This window comes from Balearica regulorum, chromosome 3 (genome assembly GCF_011004875.1).
Source record: "Balearica regulorum gibbericeps isolate bBalReg1 chromosome 3, bBalReg1.pri, whole genome shotgun sequence".
Lineage (NCBI taxonomy): Eukaryota > Metazoa > Chordata > Aves > Gruiformes > Gruidae > Balearica > Balearica regulorum.
The window spans coordinates 2,849,749-2,876,428 of NC_046186.1; the positions used below are offsets into that span (position 1 = coordinate 2,849,749).

At 39.9% G+C, this 26,680-nt stretch overlaps 1 protein-coding gene across 2 annotated transcripts in view; it reads right to left on the bottom strand.

Moving 5' to 3' along the window:
- The window catches only part of KIF13B (kinesin family member 13B), a 130,863-nt gene that overhangs the window by 77,192 nt on the left and 26,991 nt on the right, over window positions 1-26,680 (bottom strand). For both annotated transcript variants that reach the window (XM_075750370.1, XM_075750369.1), the window contains exon 3: window positions 1,392-1,407. In XM_075750370.1, the coding sequence (XP_075606485.1) occupies window positions 1,392-1,407 (16 nt within the window). The remainder of the gene's footprint in view (window positions 1-1,391; window positions 1,408-26,680) is intronic.

Consider the following 26,680-nt stretch of genomic DNA (forward strand, 5'->3'; position numbering starts at 1 on the left):
TGTCTGCATAAATTAAAAATACGCCTTAGGGTAGGAATCTCTTTCCATACAACAGGAGTATGTATTTATGTACTGCTGACAAACAGTATGTCAGCAGTTGTCACCAAAAATCTAATACTTGTAAAGAACAATATAGAGTAAATTAGTTTTCTCACGAGAAGAGTAGCATTATAATATTTTTAAATAGAAAAGTTTAAATTGTGTGGTAAATCCATTTAAAGGTCCACAGGCGCCTTTCAATGTGAAAGCTGACCTCCAATAAGACGATGCGTATTTTGGGTCACACCCCCTGGGTGTGAATTTGCAACAACAACAAAAAAAAACCCCACAAAAAAAAAAAGGGTAATATCTGACCTACATTCACACAGGCAAATTTTACTCTGTAGGATATAGGAAAGTGCAATGTACTGCTCTTTGGCTGTGTATTTCTCCTCTAAGCGTAACAAAGGCTGCTCTTTCCCCTTTAGATGTTCTGCACTGCTACGCAGCCGATGTTTGCATCACTTCAGATCACGTTGGCAGAGCAAGCGTGCCATGTCAGCATCTCACATCCACTTCCTCAACCCTCAGTCCGTTATTTCTGAAAATTTCACTTTATCTGTTAACACATTTTCATCTTTCATTTTAGTGAAGTAGCAATAAAGCAAATCTTCAAGTATTTAAATGAAAATCATTTGGAAGATCATGCGAGAGTTGAAAATCCATACTACCAACACATCCAAACTTACTACATACATTTATGAAAATGTTTAATATAGCAAAACTCTTGAAATTTAAATAACTTTTCTTCAAAAATACATTGGATTTTTTTTCCTATACTACATTAGTGTCCCAGCATCAAGAGATAGAAGTGGTTATTTCACATCCTCTAATTGAGGAAACAACAGCCTGTTTATTAAAGGTTTTTGGTTCTTTGAGATCATTATACAATTAAGCACATTATTATAACATCCCATGCCTTTGGAGCACTTAATAAAACATCACTGGCTCTATAACCGCATCAATAAATCTGAATCCTGATATGCTAGGGTAGCAATAGATACCTGCATACCAAATAGAGTCATGGGATCATAAGCCGTAACAACAGAATGAGTTTGCTTTAACACAGATACCAGAAAATGCTTTAAAAAGCCCACAAATAACAAGTACTCTTCCATTCACAGTCTGTTATGCTGAGTATGTATGTTCTCATCTGTTCCTGTGACTCATTTTTTGGCACAGGCTGTACAGTGCTCTTCTGCAGCAAGGAGATGCTTCGAGTTTCCTACTCAACAGCTGATCAATTACAGAGCTGTTTTTTGAAATGCTTTTAATATTTGGATAACCCAAGACTGAATAAGTGATAGAACAATTGTTCACACACTGATTTAATGTGCAGTAAAAGCTCTTACCTTTGGTTGGGTCCTACTGTTTCCCGAAGCATCGGGAGCAGAAAGCATTTGGTACACGGATGGGGTAAGAAAAAGACAAAAGAAAAACAAAGACTGTTAGTTGTAGTGATTTTGGCTTCATTACTCTATTATTAATACCTCACCATTGGGACGCTGTGTTTAAAAAGTTCATTTCTCTCCTTACAGATCCTGAGTCATTTTATAAACCAATGCTTATCTCTTTTCAAGAGTAAGATTTGAGATGCTGCTCTGAATAAGTTGATTTTAAATTCAAAGCCACTGATTTTCCTCATCCTGCCACCACCTTTTCCTCATTCTCTCCCTTTTTTTTCCCCCCTTGCGACACCTCTCTCTCTCTAGTTTTGTGGGTGTCGCTGTCTCTTAAAAACAAAGTTCCAAGCAACATAAAAATTTCCAAAACCACTTGAAGAGGAACTTCAGGAGAGTTATTTAAGAGGAAATTTCAGAGTCCAACCCTTGGACTTGCCCAGCTCAGTTCTCTCACGGTTTCTGGGACAGCAGAGCAAACATTTGTTTCCCTAAAAGAATGAGCAGAGAATAGCAATTCCTTTAACCTGTTACATACATAATTTAAAAGTTTGTTCAGATTTTTTGGTTTTGTTTGTTGTTTTTTTTTAACAACAACTACAAAATTACTGGAGTGACCTCAAAAATAAGAGCACAGGTTCAGTTAATTCCCCGACAGCAGGTTACACAGCCTTCCCGCACACAGAAGGCCGGAGAAATGCAGCAAACACACAGCAACGAAGAACCGATATTCTCCTTGTCCTGGACTTTCCAAAGGACATTAGGGAGCACTTGACATCGGTGACAAGTCAAGTCTTGTTACAAGCATCATTGATTTCTTTTAAATAGAGCAGGAGAAAGACATGGGAGCCATATAAGATTACTCTCAGAGTTCTTGCTGTTCATATGGGTCGAGAAGAGAGTTTAAAAATAGCAATTTCTCAGCGTTGCCTCTCAAAAATAATTATTTATTAAGCAAGACCATCATCTCTTTTTACTCAGGCCTGGACCTAACATGCATATCTGTTTGACATAAGAGGAATGATGGTGACTTTGGATAGCAGTCAGCATTACCGGCTACGCAGGATGATTAAGTCGAGGTTCGCCTGTGACAGCCGTGTCGCAGGGCCGGTGACAGCCGTGTCGCAGGGCCGTTCGAGTAAGCAGTGACACCACGACCACTTTTCCCCCCCACCATCTGGCTACGTTTAAATAAAAGCTCTCCCAAAGTCCTCGGCAGAACGCTCGGTGCAGACTCTCGACTGTCACCGTTGCTCCTGGGTGGGTCACAGATGTGGACGCGGATTGAGGGAATCTCCTTCACCAGGGCTTTGATTCAGACACAGAAGACACCAGAGAACCCGTGTGGATTACTCTGAGACACAAGAGCATTTTGGTGGCTTTCTGGGCTCTGAAATGCTAGCGGAGCAGTCTGCTGAAGGCCTTCACTGGCAGCTGCTAAGTGGCTTTTAGAGGTGCTCCCGCTTGCAAAGCGGGCTTATTCCTATTCCTATAGGATGATCGTTCTCATTGTAAAATAAAGAGAATAGCAAGCCTGGATTCCGAGTTTGAGTTTAGCACTTGAAGATGTGATGCTGCTCTTTAATTCAGCATGCACTCATGCTTATATTTCCCAGCCCAGTTCCAAGGCAGGACTATATTGCGACAATGCAGTTAATCTTTCCAGTCCTCAATACAGCTCGTATTATTGAGCATTTGGATTAAAGCAGTAATAAGGATATAATCTCAGAAGTCATATCACATATACAATTTTAAGAGGATAGATTATAGTAGGCTATGTAAATCATCAAGCTTAGTTCAGACTAAAGGTCTTAGTATCTCATTTTCTAAAGACCTGCACAAACACACAGACCCACGTCTCACTTGTGGCTTCACTTAATCCAAACATGCGCAAAGGGAAGCCCTACATCCGAGAAACTCAGCGCACAGCATTTAGGATAGAGCACAGCTATCTAGAGCCACAGCTTGTTCTGTGTAATTTGGACCAAAGAGAGCAAATCGGACAAATGTTTCCCTAAGGAAAGCATTAAGGGTGCATACTGTATTACACAGCACTGGGCTGTGCACATACCAACCCAGTAACGCTGCAGCTGTGCGCTACTATAGCTGGGGCCAGAAACCCAGGAAAAGATTTTCAGCCTGATTCAAAATCCCGTCGGAAATTAATAGATACGGGGATACAGCACCCACAGCAGCTACAAACACACACTGGAAGTGCTGGGTGTTTCAAGGAGGCTCCATGGCCAAGTACAGTGCATGGCTACGGTCCATCCCAGAGGTGATGAAAAGGTAAATGCCAAGCAACAGCATCACCTACAGAACAGGGAAGTATCTCCTACAACAAAACACAGATGACAGCAACATACGCAAAGAACATTTCCTATGGTTAAGGTTGGCATTAGCAAAAAAAAAAAAAAAATAATAATCCCAGAGGATCCGAATATTGATAACTTGTAATCGTAACAAATAGTAAAGAATCACAAGTAGTTCTAAAGCAGAAGAGATCACACACAGTGGTGTCTCCTGCAAATGGCTTACACTGAAACCCGTGTCAAACTAGTGTCAGCAAGGTAGAGAGTGAAAAGGAGCACAGAGCGAAATGACCCCTGCAGGACTCAAAGCACCCGTGCAGTGGCTAGCCAGGATGCTAGCCATTTCTCCCAAGGATGCTGCCATTTCAGTGGAGCAGGCAGGACTTGCTATCATTCCTCAGCTGACAGCCAATAATTCGCATCTATCTCAAACATAGCAGAAACGTCCAGGACAGGAAGGGAAAACTTATCTTTTAGCTACTGAAGGATGTCACTGAGATGTTTTCAGCCGCGTATTTCCACTTGAATCCAGACTGACAGGACTTTCTCTCCCCAGCTCCCCTCTTTTATCTTTTTTTAACTCAGTATCAAACAGAACTAAGTGGAATCTAATGTATCTAAGGTTTCTAAAATTAAAAAAGGAGAACAAATACTCTAAAACAACTGCCTACATTTATTACTATTTTATTTGTTGCAGCCAAGTGAATATATATGCTGTTTCAAGTGTGAATGAAGACATGCAGGCCTGAGCAATCATTTCTTTTTAAGCTAGCTCTTACATGGTATATATGCTTCTTGACCAGCACACATTTGCTTTCCTTATCACTATGGTAGTGGTTTCACAGATCTCAGGCACAATATAAACACCAGATAAAACCAGAGCAGTTCCCAGCTGAGACCATCAGTACATGTCCAATACCACTACTGCTTCTGGGGTTTTTTTTATTTTAAAAAGAATAGAATCTCCAATAATTAAATCATCTGTTCAAGTACAATAAATCAGTCTGTTTAGCAACAGTTATTAGTGCATTTTGATAACATCTCAGATCAGTTTTTACTCTGGCTTTCCAGGTTCAAAAGGAGAAGGAAGGCATAGCGACCTTAAGCCTATTTGAGATTTTACAAATCTCGTGGGGAAAACACCACAACAAATGAGTAGAGGTGAAACATTACTGGGAAGGGATGAGGATAGCTCAGCCCTTATCCATTCTGTTTGGCTGACCCAAGGACTCAAGAGATAGCAGCCAGCTGGCAAATCAGCACATGCTCTAAATCAGTCACAGCACATCCTGCTGCTTGCTTAATCAGAAATGGGCAGATGGGGCAAACAGGAGGCAGCAAGTCAGAAAGTAGGGAAAAGAGGTACAGAGGCTGTAGGACATGGTCTGACAAGCCAGGCTTCTTTCTTCTTTTTTCTTGTTCTTTAAAATATATAAAAATATATATATTCCTATGCTAACAGTGACTGCAACAGCATCCAAACTATAAATTTGGCTGATACTGCTCAGTGACACAAGGCTATGCTGGATTTATGGAATTGAAACATAACATTTTACCATCTTCAGAAACTTCTGGAATAGCAAAATATAATATGAACTTGTAGGTTAAAAAAAGAGGGAGAAGGAATGATTCCAACAATAGTTATGAATTAGGAAAGTCTCAGCAAATCTCCAGAAATTGTTACTGCTTTCCACTTTCAATCTTCCATAACCATTGCAAAAATAAGCCTATCAAATTCCAATGTAATTAGTGCTGGTTTATGCCCTTCAGCAGGAACTGCTTAGCATAAACTCTAGAAAGTAGCTAAAAATGCAATTAGAAAAACATCCTGATGGGCAAAAACTACTTGGGGCTTAACAGCAGAAAGGTGTCGGTATCTCCCAGCGATGACTCTGTAAGACCACATCTTCATGCTCCCAGCGCTGAGGTAGCTTGCCTTAAATCAATTTGTATTCACACACATTTTATTAGAAGCAAAGTTGGCATCATGTGTCATAGTAATTTCTCCTTCGGATGCAGAACAGCTCCACTTTGTAGCAAGTTTATTCTTTTTAAAGTTTGTACAGATATAGGCCAAAGCACTGTTTCTGATACTAGATTTAAGAAGTATCAGGTAAACTGTTCATACCCCACATTCACAGACTGTTAAAACACTCACAGCCCTGATGTCAGCTCCACATTTCCAAGCAAATCTGGAAGAGAAATGCTATATTGTAACTACACCCTCAGTACACAGGGGAATATCAACACAACCGGACAAACAGCGGCAGCCCTGGTCTTGGTAACAAGTCAAAGGAAAGAAACTGTAAAGTAGCACCTAAAGGACAAAGGGCCGATGACCTCCAGAGGTCCCTTCCAATCTCAGCCATTCTGTGATTTTTATTAATAATTTGTTGTAGATAAAAGCAATACAATAACTACACTGGGTTCTGACACAAACATACAACTGCGTCATATTTCAGTTATTCCCTGGAAACAAATAACTAACACTACACTGGGCAGAATTAGTTCTCCCCACAGATCTTTCCCTTCCTTCCTTTCCCTGGGTAAGTACGCCCTAAATAGTATCTGAATGAAAAACCTTGCATTATAATGCTCAATTTCTTTTGTGGCTTCTATACAGTGTTTTCCCTTGCTCGCTCTCACTCACCTGCTTTCCCACTCGATCTCACACCACCACCTCTGGGGAAAAAACCCAAAACAATACAGCAGGGTAAGGATGCTTGGGAACACCTCAGAAAAAATCAAATATTGCATTCACAGAACCTTAGCGCAGAGCTTTACTAAGCAAATGTAGGCTTTGTTTGAAGAGCAATGGGTTAAAAGGCAATGGCTTTCATGGGCTGAAGGGTTTCTCAAGAAAACTCATTCTTCAAAGATGACTCCTGAGTTTGACCCCTAGCTGTATTTTGGAGGGTAAATACCGGGCGTGGATGGAGCGGAATACCAAAAGGGCCTGTGCATCACTCACGCTGTCTCAGCATTCGATACCTGCCTGTAACGGGAAGCAGGATTTAACAAACCACTACTTTGCAGCCTTTATCTTGGAATAGCAGGGCTTATGCAAGTTTACCTTCCACCATGAAGAAACAAATATATCCTCCACTGTACTAGGGGAGCTCCCTAGTGTGGAGAAGCTGGTAAGTGGCGTAGGAATTACTGAAGAGCTCCAGCACCAGCAAGTCTCAAGGCAGACAGCTTCAGGCACACCAGATAAGGATGTAGGCAGAAAAAAAGTATCAGGAAGATCCTCCATTTGTTTGAAGCTTGGGAGCCCAGCTATTTTTCTGAAGCAGATCCTTTAATTGGTAGTATTTTCTTTTCTATATGAATAAAGGATTCAGAATAAGGTTTTTTGAAGAGCCAGCAGTTAGTTAGAAAAGGCACTGCAATATTCAGAGCTTTACTGTTTGAATTTTAGCTCAGAATTTCTTTCCCAGCATAAAGAAAGCCAGCCAATGGTAAAATAAAATTTAGACAATAAATTTGATTATTTTACTAGCATAGACATAATTGAAAGACAGCAGTATGACAACTGATAAGAAATAGTAGAATTAATTGAGAAGCTGTTTCCTCTCTTTCTGTGTATCAGACATACAACTTGCAACACATTTTGCTGCTGCTAGGTATACAATGAGAGGAAATGTCAACTAAATCAAGTGTGATCACTTTAGGCTTCTTCATTCTACAATTCTTAGAAATCCACTTTCCCAGAGTATTTCAGAAGGTAAAGTGCTTAAGGTTGTTAGATTTAACAGTTTACAAATATTTTTTACCCATTTTTTACATGTAGACCAAGTCGTATCAAAATACTGATTCCCACTAGACTCCAATTTCTGGATGATATCCTCCAATTAATACTATTCTTATGGAGTTTCAATTTTACCTCCACAGCAATACTGAGCTCTTTGGGTGAAAACCACGCTGCCCTATTTGAGCAAAAGATTTTTTGCAAACAGAAACACTCTCTTTAAAACAAAATCCCCCAATACATCAAAAAAAAATGTGAAAGAGCAGACACAGTTCAAAGCCTAAACTTGCATAGCTAAAAGGAACAAAAGTAATCACTGTTACTTGGAAAATTCCTCCAGTGCTCCAAGGCATTCCAGGCATAGCTGGCTGTTACTTAGTTTCTACTGACAAAACTAATTTTTGCCAGCTCACTCAAAAAAAAAAAAAAAAAAAAAGCAACCCCAAAAACAAGAACTCAGGTTGAACAGCAGCTTTGTGGGTTTGGGGTGTTTTCCAGTTGGAGCTAAGTATTTTCTGTATTGTTAGTCTCAGTACAATAATCTGCTTAGTCCTGACCACATTCAAGTGGTGCATGTATCCCATAAAGCTCCTGTTATGACAAGGGGATTACAACTTTATCCTTTTGTTTGTAAACACTTAGATGTGGGGATGCTATTGTGCTCTGGAGAATGTCTGGTGAACAGCCAGTACCCAAAACTTTCAATTACTATTGTGAATTTCAATATTTTTTAATAGAGCCTGACGTAGCTACCATTTTATAACCACAGGAGGGAGGGAAAAAGCCCTCTTATGACTTGGCAGTCTATTAACTCCACTGATCTCCAGATGGAAACATGACAGTCCTAACTCTGGGATTTGTCAGAAAACCTGTTCCGCCTCTGGGACAACCGCACAACTTGCTTAAGTCAAACGCGATCTCCAGCCAGCCAAGGAGCTGCGTGATGAGCTCCCGAAGTGGCAGAGCGCGCAGTGTGCGCGTGTCCGTATATGCCTATAGGTGTATAGAAACACATATGATAACCTTGTTTTACAGCATCAACTAATGCAGGCATCTATACGCACAGCATTCTCGTCCAGTAAAACCTTTAATTTAATGCAGGGGCTAAAAAGCCAAGTTGCTGTTATAATATATAGGATTAATCCTAGAATGATGTACCGTACACAAGGTTTACACTAAAAGCAGCCATTAAAATGCCCCCACAAACATATAGGATGAATCTCAAGTTAGAGAACTCCAAAAGAAGAGGCGTATTGGAGGCTACCAAATCATTGAAAGCAGTTTGGAAGAATATCTCTACACCTGGTCAAATAGCTAGTGGGATAACTGTGTAGAAAAGCCTTCCTGATGTGGACATAATTACATGCTGTAAAGATGCTTTCAGTACGGGTATTTTACAGGAGGGGGAAAACAGTCTGTGTTTTCACAAGGCATCTTTTTCAGTGGCACAGCAGAGTCTGCACAAACAGCAGTTGTATGAGAATAACTGTGCCATGAGAATTACTTCATCATACTTACCAGAAAAAACCCCAAACAAACCTCTCAACAGTATGGCCACACGAAGAGTGAAACCAGCTCAACAGATCAGAGGCTGACTTCTCACTTGGAATTCTTCAGGATTACCATCAGAGCTACCCCAAACGTCGTGGCACCGAATAGCTGATTGTGTACTTCCCTTCTCCCACAAAAAAACCCTCCGCAAACTCTTTTGGCTGTGATATTAGAGTTCAATAGCGAAATTTTTCCTTCTTACTAAACTATTGCCTGAAAACACACACGCAGAACTTTTCACTCCGAAGTGAGGGTTGGGGTTTGTTTTTAAAAAGCGTTTTCCTTTCCAATTAGATGAGTTCCAGCCTGCCCCCTTCACCTTTCCCAAGCCACAAGCTCCTTATTTCCAAGAGGATCCAAGACTCCCAGTTCAAGGTTTTGTTCACACTGTTAGCCCTAGTTCCTGTCAATACACAGAATTAAACTGCAATTAATGCAGAAACTGTGTTATGAAGCCCCAGAACAGCTACCAGTCTGCTTTATTTTTTTTTTTAGGGTTTTTTTTGTGAGCAAGTTGACAATTCATCACGCAACATTGAGCGCAACTTGTCTAATGCAAAGGTGAGCTGCAGATAAAGAACAACTGTGTTTAGACCTCCTTAACTCCAGCTTCTTCACAGTAAGATTTTAAAATGCTTATTTTGAAAATGTAGGGTTTTCCTACATTTTTTTTCTTGCGTGGCAGGTGGGATTTAGAAGAGCTCAAGACGACGACCATAAATGATTAAATTCTTTATCAGCAACTTTCTTCAACTCTGAGATTAAATGCACCGAGCATACTCACAAAACAATGAGAAAATTATTTCAAACACAAAGAGAATTTTCACCATATAGATTTTTTTTTTTCTTTGTGAGGCTGTTCCAACATCAAATAGCCTTGCCCTACTTCGAACAGCTTTCTTCCTAGAAGAGTGCTTTTGAATTCAGTGTGTGAGTTTGTGTGTGCACTTAGGGCAGAGGACCTGTCACCAGGTCTCCTGGGGAAAAAAAAAAAAAATTTCCAAACAACTTTTTGTGTGTCTGTATTCAGTCAGCTAGAGCAGTCTAGAGCAATATTTTTGAAATATTTGCCTCACTCTTCCCACTTAAAAATGATCTCAAGGCTTACTGAGATTCCTAGTTGAAAGATGTTTTTTCTTAAAGACTCAGCAAAAGGGTAAAAATTGGGAACAAGCCAAACCTATGTCAGTACCTCCCCCACCGACAGAAACTGCACCAGACACCCTCCCCAGGCCCCCTCCCTGCTCACTTCCCTTGTGCAGGATTTGAGAACTGTCAACGCTCCCTCACGGAAGAAAGTAAAACATGCTGACATCCACAGAAATTTCTAAGGCGAGTCTACTGGCAGCTAGAAGTAGAAAATAAACGTGGGAAAGGGGGTGGAGGGAGAGAGAAGTCCTTTATGTGCATCTAGGAATAAGAACAAAATTTTTTAATCCATGAAAGAATATTTTAAGGACTCTTTCAGTTCCACCAAGCCTGGTATTTCCTCCTTTTGTAGATCAGCCAGCTGTATCATCCAATTCATAAACTCATCAGAGCCTCTACCTTAAACCAGTTTGAGTTTGTCTGTCTTCCCTGAAAACACAAATACATCATCCGGAATCACTCTGGAAGAGAGCTGAATTTTTCCCACGGGCTCGGTTATATTTACACACACCTACCTAGACACAAATGTGTGCATCCAATATCCTTTGACAAAAAAAGAATCGACTTCAGGACCTCTCTGCTTCAAACAAGGAAGAGAAAAAGAGAACGGTCCATGATAAAGAACAAGAAAGGATCTGCAGCCATGGAGGCTCCAAGCCTCCAGAGTAGCCCACCAGCTCTTCACCCTCGGATTAAGCAGGCAATCATTGCAAGCTACAGAAATTACTGTACGACTCTTCAACCCAGGGAAACAAATGATTCATCAAGAGCATTCTGAAAATTTTGGTAATGTTTTCTACTACTTTTAACTATGCACTAACTCCCTCTGCACACAATGTGTAGAAGAGGTGTCTCTCCCATGCTTAAGCATCTCTGAGTACTTGCTAATTCCCTCTCTACTCTCCTTCCACTGAATTACTTAGGCTATGACGAAGCTCTATAGTATAACACCTGCTACTATCCATTTTCTTTACAGACCACATGCCCAAAGAACTTACAGTCATTTATCTCATGATTGTCCACACAATTTATTTCAGATAATCACAAAGACGGCAACTCAGGAGACACCTTCCAGCTTGGTGGTCTACATAAGAAGTCAAACTACCTCCTTCACCTTGTTTTTTGGTTCCAGAAATCTGCCTTGTCTTCAAGTGAAGAGTGACATCCTGCCATCTTTGGAAAGGGCGATGCCTGTTTGAGGAGACGCACAGACTCAGTTCTCCAAGTTCTTTAGAAAGTCCACCAGCCACTAAGCAAGTAGGTAATGTTTGAAACGGCTGCAGTTCAAAAGAGAACATCGCTGCGGCCGCATTTTGTAAAGAAATCAATCTTAGTGGTGTGCTTTGTATATGCAGTGTATTTACAAGGTTGGGAGTTTCAGCGGATATAGCGTCCAGTTACTTTCTCAATCTCAGTGCACTTTCAGCATCACTGGGTCTTCAGCTGTCGAATAGGGCAGTTCTGGGCAAGTGCACAGTGCAAAACTCATTTCTGATGCATCTAGAACTGGACAGCTGCTAAGCAAAGTGTTGTTTTCATGTGGTAAGTCTATTCATGGCCTGTTTTGGATCCAACTCTACATTAGGGACTCAAACAGTATTTAAAACTACTTACACACACTGGAAACCAGAAATGATGTTGATTTAACAGTGTATGGGGAGGAGAGAGAAGATAAGAGTTGTAGGCAAGAAGGGTTGGTCATTAGCATGAAAGTTATTTGTCTTGCCTCCATGGTTCAGTAACCGCCTGATTTTCCTCACTTCAGCACGTACACGTTTCACGATCACAGTGATAAGCCAGAGGTTGTTGCACAATATCTATGTACTCTCAACTAAAACCTCCCATGGACGTCTAAGGGGCCTGGGAGGTGAAAGAACAGCACAACACATCTGAACCACTCTAGTAAAAAAGGAATTCGAGAACGGCAGCTTGTCAAGAAACTGGCATCTCAAAAAGAGCACTTCAAAAAAATCTTGACATACATTAGAAGCTTCAAACATTCAGCTGCGGTAAAATTAGTGTTTGTTATCTCTCAAAAAAGAAAAACGCTTCATACTGTCTTTGATTCTTCCCAAGAGCACAGACTACATATAGACCTCCCCTCCCTGCTCAGCTCTTTCAATACTGTCTATATTCCTCCAACCCATTTTAGCAAATTCAAGTGATAACGTGAAGATAAGAAAGCAAGCAGCAATCAATATTCGCTTTGACGTCTTCCATATGCTGAATGTCAACAGAAATTCAAAGCATTTTGGCATACACTGATACGTTACTTCTTCTTCACAAAGATTTCAAGCCTTTTTACCCTGCACTCTATTTATGCAAACTCACTCAAACAGTTCGGCAGCTGCGAGATTACTTGTGTGCAAGTTCTGCCACAAACAATGGTAAGAAGGGATTGCTTTCCCCACCTACCCATATCCCCACTACAGAACGCAGGAGTTACTTTCTCTTGTCATTTTTCCAAACTATAATGAGCTCTCAGGACTGAAATCTCACTACGAGGGTACCTGGCATGAGGAAATAAATAAAATCTTTGTCCCAGAGAAAGTAAGACTAGAGAGACCCATTCAGACAAACAGCTTGCACCCCTCCATAGCACCTCTGACTGCTGCTTTTCAGGGTAACATTTTTGCACCAAGCTGCTCTTCTGCTTGACCTGGAAAAGAAATCCTTATTCTCATTGTAACATTCAAATCAGCTGTTGTATTCCCAGCATGAGGATGGGGACATAAGCTATAATTGACCTGTTTGCTGAGAAGCAAAGGGAAAATACAGCATATTATGAAAATTACAGGCAAGCCTTCACCATGACAGCTTGGTTCCCATGTCCAATATATGCCCTACTAATGGCTCCAGACTGCTGAAAAAAAAAAGTTGTAGTGCCCTAGGCAGAATTAAATATTTGCTTAAACCTAGAATTGCATGAAAGCTTATAGGTCTCTATCAACAACTTGTTCTGAAGACAAAAGCCATCTTTGGAGTGAAAAGGAAAGACAGATCCCAGGCTCATGGGCACACAATGCATACAGTAAAGCCACGGTACAGCTAAAAGGTACGAGCCTGAGGTGCAGTAGTCCTTAGCTACAGGACTAAAACATTGCTTGCATATTCAGGATTTCCATTTCTTTCTGCAAAATATCAATTTCTTCAGTATTTGGGGGTAAAAGCCCAACTATTTCTTCCTAAAGTGCTACTGATTCACTGTAGCATTCCTCTGTGCCCTTAAATTTCCTAAATTCATCTTCAGTCCACATAATGAACTTATACATCTGCTTTGTCTATTCTTCCCCCTCCCACCTCAGCAAGTCACTGTGGTCATTTTTAAGTGTAGGAAACACTTCGTGAACTATTCTTGAGTCAACACACCACATAACTATTTCAAAGCACTGCAGTTCTTTCATGCCCATTGTGTTCCAACTGAAAGCTCTCATTTGGGGAATCAGATAATCCTAACGTATTTAATGGAGAGGGTCATTTTGAATAAGCTTTTATTCCCTACTTCTTTTTCCAATGATCTTTATTTATTTTTGTGTACAAAAAAATTCTTCCATTAAACACTTGTACCAACACCCATCACCTCCAAAAACAAATCTGGCAGTTGCTTAAGGGCTTGTACATTACTGTTGGTAATTTATTCATGCTGGGGAAAAAAGTAAGAATCAGTAACAGGCATTAGCAGAGCTGCATGACTAGTGGTACCAACTGCAGAAGCTACAGCCTAGACAGTGTAAAAGCATTTGGCCACAAATTAATTCAGAAGTTAGCTAGCTGGAATAGGCATTGTAACTGGGGTTGGTAAAGCTATATATATTTTTTGGCTGACAAAACTTTCTTCCAGATACTATGGCCTGCAGCACTGTAAGAAGCAATCAAGGATTAAGTTATCATTTCACAGCTCTGGCAAGAGAATTCAGATATTTAGCATGGTGAAACATGCACTGTACACCATCAGTTATCCCTTTTATCCAAATAAATTGTGTCAGACTAAATCCCGCCATGTACTTTCCTGCCAACCAATCTCCTGTGCTCTGGACTTTGGCCAATAACTCATTCACTCTTGCCAACTCTCACGTTGTCCCACGGCAGGGCAAAGATGTGTTTGCAAGGAGGATACAATTCCCACCCTACGGCAGACCAACGGCAGGCTGTTCCTAGTACTCGTGTGAGGCATCTAAAAAGTGCAAACATGAGCAAGTGCAAATCTATCACCAACTTATATCACATATATTAGACAATGCCTGAATAAGCGATGCAGGACTTTTAGAGGCATGATGCGAAGTTGGCCCTGCAGGTTTTCAGCAGATTTCACTAAGTCTTGCAAAGGGAATCCAGGTCAATCCAGTGGCTCTGGCAGCAAACCTTTCCCTAGCAGCTTCGAAGCACCTACAGGTCAAGGTCAGGGGCGCTGCTGAATGCAGAGCAGCTGCCAACCAGACTTCCTCCTTCCTCACCCTTATCACTAATTACTTCTAAGAGCTTCCCACAAGCAACGCCATCTATTTGCTTCCTGCACTGCTCTTAAACACAGAGCTGTTTATCTCCCCAGCATGCCTTTTCTTTTGAAATCCCTTTCAACACCTCTGCCTCCAAAAAAAAAAAAAAAACCCACCAAAACCCCAAAAAACCAAACCAAAAGGCAACCTTAAAAGGAGCCTTAAACCTTTTCACAACACTGTTTCTGGAGCAAAAACTGTTTATGATTGTAGATACTAAAAAAAAGTCCTTTTCATGACATTATACATGTGCAGTTCAGGCCAATTAAAAGTTCATTGTATGTTCAAGAGTCCTGTCCTGCAAGAATGGAGCTAACCGGCTATTTAAGTACCTACCCCTTGCTTATAGAATATAAAGGACCTCAAAACAGGGAAAATAGCACGCAGAGCAGGGAACTGCAGAGCTGGCAAACAAGAAATGCTGCACTAGGGACTGTGTAGGAATGAGTCTTCATGTAGCCACTGTCAATAAACATATACCAACCACAGGACAGATCCTATGTTAGTTGTAAATTCAAAGCTCAGAACTTTTTTCTGGACTACAGCATCTATGACTTCCATCCTGGATGGAGTTGTTTAGTTCTTCTGTAAACTTAGCCATAATAAACTGGCTTTTTAGAAAGTCCCAGTGAACAGAGCAATCGATCACCCAGAAACTGAGACCTGTGTGCTGGTTCCCACTGCCAGGAACGATTAATACAACGTGCATCCTCGGGCACCGCAGAAAATGTAGAAGTAGCTCAGTTCTCATCACTGACCATGTGCTATAGCCCTATAAGATATTAATTTGTTAAAGCTGAGCCATTGCTTTAGAAGAATTTGCTCTCGGAATAGCTTGTGGCCTGGTGACACCAGGGTAGTTTTCATTCACCTTCAGAAAACTTATAGAGTAAAAATTTCTGTAAAGTATCACTAGTCAATTCTGCCACAAAGCACTGTAATTAAAGAGGGGGAAAACCTAATAACCCAGAAAGGCAATCACATTTCCCTGTTGTAGTCTGATGAAATTGCTTGCTCATACTTCTAAATTATTCACCTAAACACACACAACTTTTAAAAATAATTCTACCATCACTAAAAGAGCACAGTTACAAGCAAATGATGTGTAATTTCTTTATGAAGTGAAAGCAGATGTAGCCTATGCTCGATGTGGGTTCTGTTACATTTTGGGCACAATACTCTCTGCAAAAAGTTGAAACTCTGGAAGTATAAAAACCTAAAACAAGATAAAGAAAAAAGTTAACTCCAACCTAAAACTTGAACTAATGTTTAGCTCCTCACACTGTTCTTTTGTTCCACAGTAACCACTGGCATCAGATACTTGCTAGCAGCAGGCAGCTGGTTTCACTTAAACTTCCATTTTCCTTTTCCAACTATCTATTTGGGAAACAAAGTGTGGTGGTACATGCCATGTGGAAAAGTGTTTAATATTTTGTGGTCTCAGTGATTATTTCTGTGATAGTATGATAGTTTGTTACTCTCACATACACAGTAGAGGAGCCATCCATTTTCCTGAAAAAAACACATAAAGGTGATATCAAATAAACTTGTCAGCTCCTGATGCCAAGTTTGCATTGCAAAGAAGCTATTTTAAGTCTGCAAGTGTAGGCTACACAGCTAGTTCCTGGTATTCATAAACAGTAATGAGATGTAAGGCTTTCATGTGTACTGAAAGGAGCCAAACGATGGGTTTTGTTGAATTCTAACTTTGAACTCCCAGATTGCCAGCTGGTTGTCTCTTCTAACTGAAACATCTTGCTTGTAGATGCAACTTGTCGCCTGCTTGACTGCGATTCATATGGGATAGCATATGCAAAAGCACTTTATACGACACAGTCATGATTTAGCACTGTACACAGCAGTGCCCTTAAAACAATACTAAAAAGCAGATGTTTCTACACGTATCTCGAGAATCCCTTTGAATTATTTTAAACATACACATCACCAAGAAAAGCATTGGGTTTTCTAATGTTAAACCAAACTTGGAGATTAGAAATGGGCTGAACAATACCTGCAGTTAATCCTGAATTACAAAAAGCAGTTATGAATATCTATGTTGAGGAATAGGAAGATACTGTAATTTTAACAGATGAACAGACTGACTTACTCTTAGTTTGAGAAGAAAAGTTATTGCATAAAAATGTACTAGTACTCCTGTTAAAAATAAACTACGGTGTATTTGTGGATTAGCTGTTCCACAGAGCTCACACTTTGCCCACCACTATAAACCATCACATGCTCATAAAAGCAATAACTGAAAGGGGAAAAAAAAATAATCCCAAAACAGTACTACTGATTAGTTTACAAAGAAGTTTGCTATACACTACGAGGTAGCATGTATTTAAAGAGACAAACTGAAAAAGCTGCAGCACAAGGGAAAAGACAGACATGCAGCTAATATTTCCTAACTGAACGGGATGGGGGGGAAGAATCAACAGCCAAAATTATCTTTGAGAGTTACCACATTGTCCATTTCACCTGGAGCACGGGGCTGAGATTGGAGACACGTGTACGCACCATGGTAAAATCACTTTAAATAGCCCTGCATATACTTTCCTTTTTCAAATTTCCCACTCTTGCTAACACTGGTACCACGCAAACCACGGTGGCAATGATTAGAGCCATAGTGAGAAAGAAGCTATTTAGCTGTTATACCATCTACAAATGCTTTTCCATCTTTTTTTTACCTCCACTTAATGGACCGTAACAATCTTCTAAAGGACCTGTGAGCCCTGAGGAAAAGAATTTAAGTTTACAGACAACAGACTTTTTCTTCTGCAGACCCTTTAGCGACAGTGCCTGACACTCATGCCCACCTCCCACAGTCAGTCCTACAAACATGGGTTGAAAACAGTTCCTTTGGATGTGCTTGGCTATCCTCCTCCTCCTGCCAACAGGCAACAACAAAACGTTGTTAGTTTGCAGGCAGGTTGGGAGATTATCCAAGGTCAGCTGCTCTAGGATGAAGCCTGTGTTGCAAAAGAAACAATTTGTTAACAATTGTTTTCCCCAAAACACAGCCCTGAAAGCTGTGGGTAAAAGTCATCTCTCTCCCCCAGCAGTTTTTGGCAAAGGGAAACGACCTAGTAGCTTGCTTTGATAAAAACCACTTAACACATGTGAAATTAATATCAGGCTTTCAGATAAAAGCTTGTGGACATCATAAGAACTAAATATAACATAAGAGGAAAGAGAAGCCCAGGGATATTCATATAAAGATCAGATCACGTGTTCCAGCTGAGGGAGTTCCGCAAAAATCAGGCTTCAGCATACTGGCTTGTTGTCCTCAGCTGCTGCTACGAGTTCTTTCTGAACGCAGGCTTGATTTTAACATGCTAGCTAGTTCATCCAATTCGGTGTTATTCAACTAGTTTTTGGGGTTTTTGGAAGCACCTTTAATTATGAGCATCAAATTCCCAGCCACGTAAACACGATTATTTTTCTTTACAGAAAACTAGTCTTATGGCAGTTGTGCACACATTTAGCAAAGCTCATCTAAAAGACAATGTCATTCATAAGCAGCAATACCCTAAAAAACATTACCCATTTCTCTACTGCGTTCAGTTTTCTGTAATATTAGATGTATGTTTGCATACCCAGTAGCATGACAGATGATGCGTTTCTAGAGCCACTACAGGTGACCCACTGCATAAAATGAAATGTGTCAAGTTATTTAACAGCATTTAAAAGAGAAACGAACTCTGAAAAATAAGAGAAATAAGCTCATATGGCTTCCACACCAGGCCACACATTTGCACCATTCTGCCTGCCTCTAAATGTCACAAAACTAAACGTATGCAGAAAGAACATCCTAAAATCAAATTATTCAGATATATGCAGCAGAATGATAGCAGCTTTTAGGTACATCAATTTTGTACCTCCATCAACTTGTCAGTATTCCTTTAACCTCATTAGTGTTGTGCAGCCAGTATAACAAAATAGACAAGATGTCTAATTACCATAATTTGGCCACTCTGGCTTATAAAACCCCTCAGTGCTCATTCATGCAGCTGATTGAATGAGTCTGTCCAAGCATAACCACAAACACAGGGAAGATGTTGGATATTCAATTTTGTCATTTGATGCTACAAAAACCAGGACACACCAATAAAATTCCTCTCTACAGGTACTGGAGCAACAGTTATTACCATGTTAGAACTGTCCATGCTCTTGGAATGCATCATCCATGATTTCATAATTAGCTCCCACAAAAAGAAAATCATACAGAAATTTAAGGTGCTATTTTAAGCACAGGATGAAGAAAGGATGTTTAAAGATGGAGCATCACTACTAAGTCATCACACCCAGTTTCTTTTCCTTTAGTAACAATCAATACTAACTTCTTACCATGCTTTACTTGCAGTGCAAAGTGGAGTTTACTGTCCTAGTTTGCAGGATTTGCATTACCGGCATGAGTTATTGCTGCTAAAACATTTAAAGAATGAGTAGGGGGTATTTATCCTTGCTGGCAACCTGTACTGGCTCTAGTTATTGTAGTGCTGGATGGAGGAGGGGGACAGAAATGCACTGCTGCTATTGTGCCAGTTACAGTGGCCAGGAAATCACTCTCCAGTGAATAAAGCACTTTATATAAAGTGGTACAATTATAAATCAAAGGGGCAGAGGGGGAGCATCTGTATGGTTCTCTCCCTCCACCCTCAACATACAATCCATAAATTAGCATTTATGCAAGACTGGAGCAGCAGGTAGGAATGCAGCTTCACCTTCTCGGCTGATACGACTGTCAAGGCACGTAGCGCCACACAGTTTCAGGCAGAACAGTGATACCAAAAGGAGACAGGCTTTTGAAACTCTGAGAGTCAGAGCTGGAAAGAATTCAGAGAGACACTTGGCCCACACAGAAGAGGTTCGAAACAGTGTGTGTTTAGCTGTATATTAAAAGCAAATACCTGAAGAGACCCTCCCTTGCTTATGTCTCTCTCCTTACACCTCTTTTTTTTTTCCCCCTTGAACTTTGATTTTCCCATCAGCAATTTAATGCCTGAATGCTCCCAGAGGAAGAGTTGGGTTGTGTAATTCCAAACATGCAAGTTTCCATTTATTGTTCCACAGAACGAGAGGAAAATCTAGCCTTTCCAAGTACAACACAGCATTTCAAACATTACATTTGCCTTCCAGAGTTGAAACGGAAAGGAATCTGTTTAAAACATGACTTGCAAAAAGAAAGGAAGACAAAATATGTTACAGGCATAAAGCTGTATTGTCAGAAATTGCTTGAAAGGCTGCCAATGCTGCAATTCCTCACATCTTCTTTGTAATAAATACACATTATAAACTTGACGAATACCTAATATGATTTTTTTTTAGTTTCAAGTAGGGCTCCAATACCAAAAGAGAGATTTTAAAAGTCTCAAGCTCTTTTTTTTAAGACTTTCAAAGGTCCTAGCTTGTGTCAAGGTCAAAAGTCCTTTCAGAAATCAGGCAATTGCCTTTGCCTGCCTAAAATCACTGCACAAAATCAACAGAAATTAGCAGCAAAAAAATCAGATACCTTAACATCCTCCCCAACCTATTTATTCTTCTCCAATGAGAATGGCTTTTTTAAGTTCAACTGCTAAATATATTTTCTCCAATGACTTATGAGCACCTAAAGAAAGATTCAATACTAAAGCCTTTCAAATAACATATAACCCTTCATAGCACAAGTTCATTAAAAAGAAACCCAGGGACAAGTACACATCTAAACATTCCTGCACTTCATGCGAAGAAAACCTTCATTAAAAATAACCCTGCTTAGTTTAACTAATGAGCCCAGAGACTGTGTTTATCAATTGGCAATATACAATGAAGCAGAGAGTCTTTTAAGCTCAGTGAGCTTATTTGCTTGTTGTGTAATGCTTTATGTTCTTAAACATGTCCTATAGAACTATCACAGCGTATAGATGTTAAAAAAATAGAAATCTACATTGAGATTTTATATACCTGATATTAGGCAATACTCAGGATCGTGAGTGCATTTGTTACCTGGTTCAATGGCACTAACTCAGCTACCTGTGGCACCAACAAAATGCAGACAGGTGATTCAAAGCCAGATTACTTAAATGTGAAGCTTTGCTTTTTTCTTTTTAAATAACAGAAAAGCATTGAGTCTCTTGAAGCCCCTCACATTGTTCCCACTGTGTGGATTTGATAAAGGGGAACAGTAACTTCTCCCAAGGCTGCATGTGTTGGCAGCAGAGGCAGAGCTCAGAGCCTCCTTTATCCCCCCTCCATGTTTTATTGCCTGTCATGCCAACCTCAGGAAGAGGGTTTCACAACACAAGTCATTTTGTCCAGCATCTAAGGGCTTTAGAAAGAAGGCAAGAGGAGGGAGATTGTCTTTCTTAAGACCTCATAGCAATGTATTGTCCTGCCTTTTCCCAGATCGAGCCCTCCTTTCAGCCACCAAATTAACTGAGGTTTGTTCATGGAGATGCTCATGCCAACGCAACCAGCTTTTTGAACTGAATATAAACAGAGACTCCAAGGAGATTATCAGACAGTGTCACACAGCCCATGTAAAACTTGACTTAAACGCAACTGCAAACAACTTAGAGTATATTAAAACTGAATGAATTCAATACATCATTAACATTTTGTATCTGTAATACAACCATGCACCATACTTTAAGTCTTACCATCATGTCCTCTATATACTCAGAGATATTAAAGCTGGAAAGAACTGTTAGACAGTTAACCTGACCTTGTAACACCAGCTACGCAATTACACCTGTCAACTTGTGTTTGGACATCATAGCTCCTGAAAAACATCCTTATTCTTGCAAACAAGAGCCTACCATTATCTGTCATATTGACTCCAATAATTCATAACCTTTGCTGTTAAAAATGGGACACATTAATTACTAGTTTGTATTTCTCTAGTTTCAGGCCTTCCTACAGTTAGTCTTTGTGATACCCTTCCCTTCTTACAAAGTGAGTTTCCAAGATGACAACAGCACTTTCTATCACACATGAAAGTCACATGGTAGCTCCAGCACGTGAAGTACTTCATGATTCATGATCCTTCCTTATGATCCAAAGCCTATGGTGTGAAGACATATTTGAGCAAAACAAATTAAAGTAACGAGACAAATACCTGCTGACTGCATGTATCTTACATAAAAAACATCACATTTTATACTCAGTCCTATGTTAAAGTGTCTTCTGCTTCCAAAACTTCCCATGAGCTATCCACATCAACAATCAAATCAAAAGAATTAAGAAACAAAGGATAAGCATCTAAAGCCGTTTCATACTACTGACCTAAAGCTATGTGACAAAGACTATCTGTTTTATATCATGGGAACAAATATTGCACTGAATGATTCTAATAAAATCCCAGAATTAAAAATGCCTTGGTAAAGAGCAACTATACAAGGCTACAGCACAGAAGATGGGCTTGCTTTTACAGAATGCCTACTGCAGAGAAATCCTCTCGTTTTCAAATACCAAAGGATAGAAATCAAAATTCCTTCCAGTTTTACAGTTTTAGCTAAATAAAAAGCATTAGTCTATCAACCTGCACGTCACATTTCTATCAAGTAAAGTGCAACGCTAACACTCTACTTAAATAGGGAACCCCAAAAGAGAGCAGCTATCATCCTCAGCCCAAACCTCTATGGTATCAAAACAGTGTTGAGTGCCAGCAGATTAGCAGACAATATCAGTAAACAAGTGGGATAAAGTAGAATAGAGAATATAATTAATCAACATCACCTAGACTGCTAGAAAATAACCTCGTCATTTCAAACAACTCATTTGCCCTCTATTTACCTTTCAGCCCACAGGATTCACAGTTTACGTGAACAATGTTAAACCAGCATCACTTTGTTGCTGACACCACAGTAGTTATCAGCAGTAAATCTTTCACTGCGATAAGCAGTCTTAGATGATTAAAAATAAGGTTTCTATCTGCATCAGACCCTCAACCACTGCTAATTAAAAACCTGATAAAACAGAACAAGCTATTCTGAAACAGTGATTTATGAGACAAACATATTAAATACACTATTGGTTCTGCGTGCCAGGCCTACATTTAATTACCAGGAATAAGAAGTTATAAAATGTAGAGACATAAAAAAAAAAAAATCAACATAAAAAGCAACTCAGTCCAACCTATCCAACATTCTAAGCATGTGGACAGATTAGTTCAGTTCCTTCACAGCACAACCCTGGAGGATCACACACACTGTCAAACTCCTGGACAGAGCATTAATAGGTGATTCTTAATAAAGACGCTTTTAAAAACAAAGAATTTGAGCCATGCAAGTGAGTGTTTACAGGAAGGAACCTGCTCTGCCTGGACCTCACTGCTTTTAAAGCAAAGTCACTTTGAAGTTCTCCGTGGCTGCATTGTTTCAACAGCTAAATGGCGAGATAAACCTTCCAGGGGCGTTAAAATAAAACTCCAAGACTTGCAGCTATTTTAGAGCTTCAGGGAGAAATGTCAGCCAGCAGACAAAACTGTCACGTACTCGCTTCTCTCCACTGATTCCATGAAATATTCCGATTTATTGATGAAGTAACTCATAGTTGTGTGACACTTCAAAACCATGTCACATTTGCAGGATGCACTGTGAAACAGCGGCTGCAGACCACAGGTAACACCAGGGATTTGGAGAGGTACAGCGTGTACGCTCCCTACAGCAATGGTTCTCAGTCAGCGTGGGGCGTGCAGCACATCCCAGAAACCACAAGAATGGACAAACCAAAATGTCAGAGAAGTACTGACATGTTGGGCAAGACAAAGCCTAACAAGGGCATTCACTCCAGTCTTTCCATCCCTCAACAGACATCCTCCCCAGTACCATTATGAAAAACTTAAGAGCCCATTTGCTTTCCTTAAAGTTTGGATGAGGTACAAACCTCCCAAACACAGCCTCACACATCAGCTTGGTGTTACAACTATTCTACATCACTGAACAGCTGACTGTAACCCATAATATTAGTAATTCATCTAACTGATCTACCAGACAAGAACGTTGTTTCAGCAGAAATGAGAACGTGCTCCTCACAATACTTCAAAATTTTTAAGTCATTCATTATCAACACCTGCAGCGCATCTAATTTACATCATCATACATACACACCACTGTCTTAGGTCCACCAAACATAGATTCTGCCAGTATGAAATCAGTGATGGAAAATATAAAGTGGTATCAAAAAAATTAACATCATGCCCTGTCCGCCAATTCCCACGTCTTCACAAGTCCGAATAACTTGGATTTATGCACAGACCCAATGCAAAGAAATACGTATTCCATTCTGATTAAGCCAACAGTTTGCTTTCCCATGTTTACCCATCACATCACCTGGATGAAAGGGAAAGGAGAAGACTGGGAAAAAAAAGAGAGGCACCTCTTGAACAAGCCTCCGGACTGAAGTACAGAAAACACAACAGATTCTTCTTTATCCTTTGCAATGACTACGGGCCCTCTATGGAACATGTAGCAACAGATAATTGTCTATTTTGACAAGTTTGCTTTGTGTTGACAGCATGTCTTGGTCACCATGCTTCTCTTAGTCAAAGACAACACCATGGCAACGGTGCAAGGTCACTACAGCGAGTTTTCAAGGCCATCTTGGGGTCCCTTCCCATCTACCACTCAAATACTGTCAACACGAGGTTTGAGACAGGGAGGAAGTCCTCCCTCCCCTAAAATTCAGATGCACCGTCGGTAGGATTTTTTTCTTACCATGTTTAGCATTAAGTAATAGAAAACAGCTACAAAGGACTCTTACAGGAGAAGCTATAATTTAAACATATATTCAGTTGGTTTAGTAATGAAAAAGATTCCCTACGAAGCACTAACGGCCAGAGACTCACATAAGAATAGGCTGCAGCAGCTTGGAATTCAAATAATGAAATAGAGGTCTCCTTTTAAGGAAGGACAAAGATCTTCTACTGTACTACTATCATTATTACTCATTTTACACACTGCCTTTGTCACTGTATTCTAAAAGAATCTGAATTTTAAAAGGTCTTCAAATGGCACTCTTCAAATCACAATTAAAAATCCCTGTAGTAACTGTTTCAGTGTAAGATTTTTCTCCCTTTTTGAGTTCACACTGATTTTCAAGTCTGCATATAAACTCGTATTTCATTACAGTTCTGCGCAAATGCACAGATTAAAAACTTGCTCAAAAACTGTAATTATAATCCAAATCATAATAATTTGCAAAATAAAGATATTTAAGTTATGGCCATTTAATTCATTTTTATCATATTTTATAAACCACTGTATACAGAGGGGGATGACAGCAGGAGAAAACCACAGTTATGTTGTAATCAGTTTCTAGTTGAGCTAGAGATGCCAGGACAGACTAAGTTGTCAAGTTAGTTTCTTTTGTGATAAAAAATTAACTTCATTTTTCTGCAAGGATGGATTTCTTCAGTACTTTTCTCCAAGAATCCAGCTTTTTCTAAGCATTAGCCCCAACAATAAACAAGGATTAATGACTTTTATGCAACTTGGAAGTCAACTTGGCAACAATTTTAAAACTTGCTAGTGCCAAGGAAATCTTCAAAATTATTTCTGCCAAAATACACAGCAAGTATAAGACACAGGCATGAACAGAACCCATGTGACTCCTAAATGCTAATCTTCTTTCTACTTAACCTGCAGTTTCTAACTGAATATATTCAAATTATAGCTTCTCCTTTCCAATACTTTTCTTTATAGCTTTTTTTATACTACAAGCTTTTAGAGGTATGGACTTCACCTTTGAAAGCATCTGTAACATACTCAGCATAAAAATCTAAACATTTATGTTTCTGCATACTATGAGTGGTAACTGCTAAGGGGCAGACTGCTTTTTTTTTTTTTTTCAGGATGCAGTTAGTCCACTGCATTAGGCAGTGTAAAATCCTGTATAAAGCATCTCTGGATTGGCTTCATACAAAGGAAGCTGTTTCAATCTGTCATGTGGGATGATGCATTTGTTACCTCTGCAGGATCCAGCTGAGCGACTATCACTTAAAAAACACTTTACCAACACCTGCCATTGTCAAGGTTCAAGGATCCAAGTAGTAGTTAATGTTGGAAATGCAAAGAAAAATGTTAAATATTTCAAAATCCATGGTAACCTGGAGTGCCTGGCAAATTTTGCTAAAGGTTGTAGTCACTAATGTGCTGAAGATCCTCCCAGAATTACCCCAAAAGTCAGGCAAGATCTTCCCCAAACAACAAATGACTGAAGGAAAAAAGAAAAAAAAAAAGATTCCTTTATTATTTAGGACAAAGGATCATGCGAATTACCCCAGACACACACTGGCAAGGGCAAAATCATGACTGAGAACACAGCAGGACAGCATGGGTTTGCAGATGAGACAACCATATGAAAGTGGAACCTGGGTGCCTGTCATTAATGCCCAACAGACAGTACCGTTGGTGATATCATCATTACAAATGGAAACATTTCAAGGACGCTCATGAGCAGAATTTAAGATACCTGTACTAACAAATTCCCAGCTAATTTTTATTTGAATAGACTACATGCTATTTTCACACTGAGTGCTACAGAAGATGATTTAGGTTTAGCAGCGGGACAGTTAACTGAATGCAAGATTTGATACAATGAAGGAAAGGAAACTTGATTTTTGCTCTCCAGAAATTGAAGGTAGTCCACACTTACTGATGAAGGAGAAAAAAACCCCACAGCCCCACCTACTCTCCATCTGAAGTCTCTACCTCTTCTGAGCATCAGGGTTACCTCACATGATATCCAGAATGCTCAGTCTTACCCAACCTGTATTTAAAAAACAGGAGGTTTCATGATGCTTCCATGGATCGTTGTCACAGAAGGTACTGGTCATATGATACGTGTTTAAAACATCAAAGGATCAATGTCCTGTCTCCAATGCTTAGGAAGGCTGAAACCTTTGACATCCTTCAAGGCTTGTTTATACAGAAGATAAAGCAGCCAGCAGCTAAAACACAAGAACAACTCAGCACTGAGGCAAAAGCATTCAGCCTGAATTGG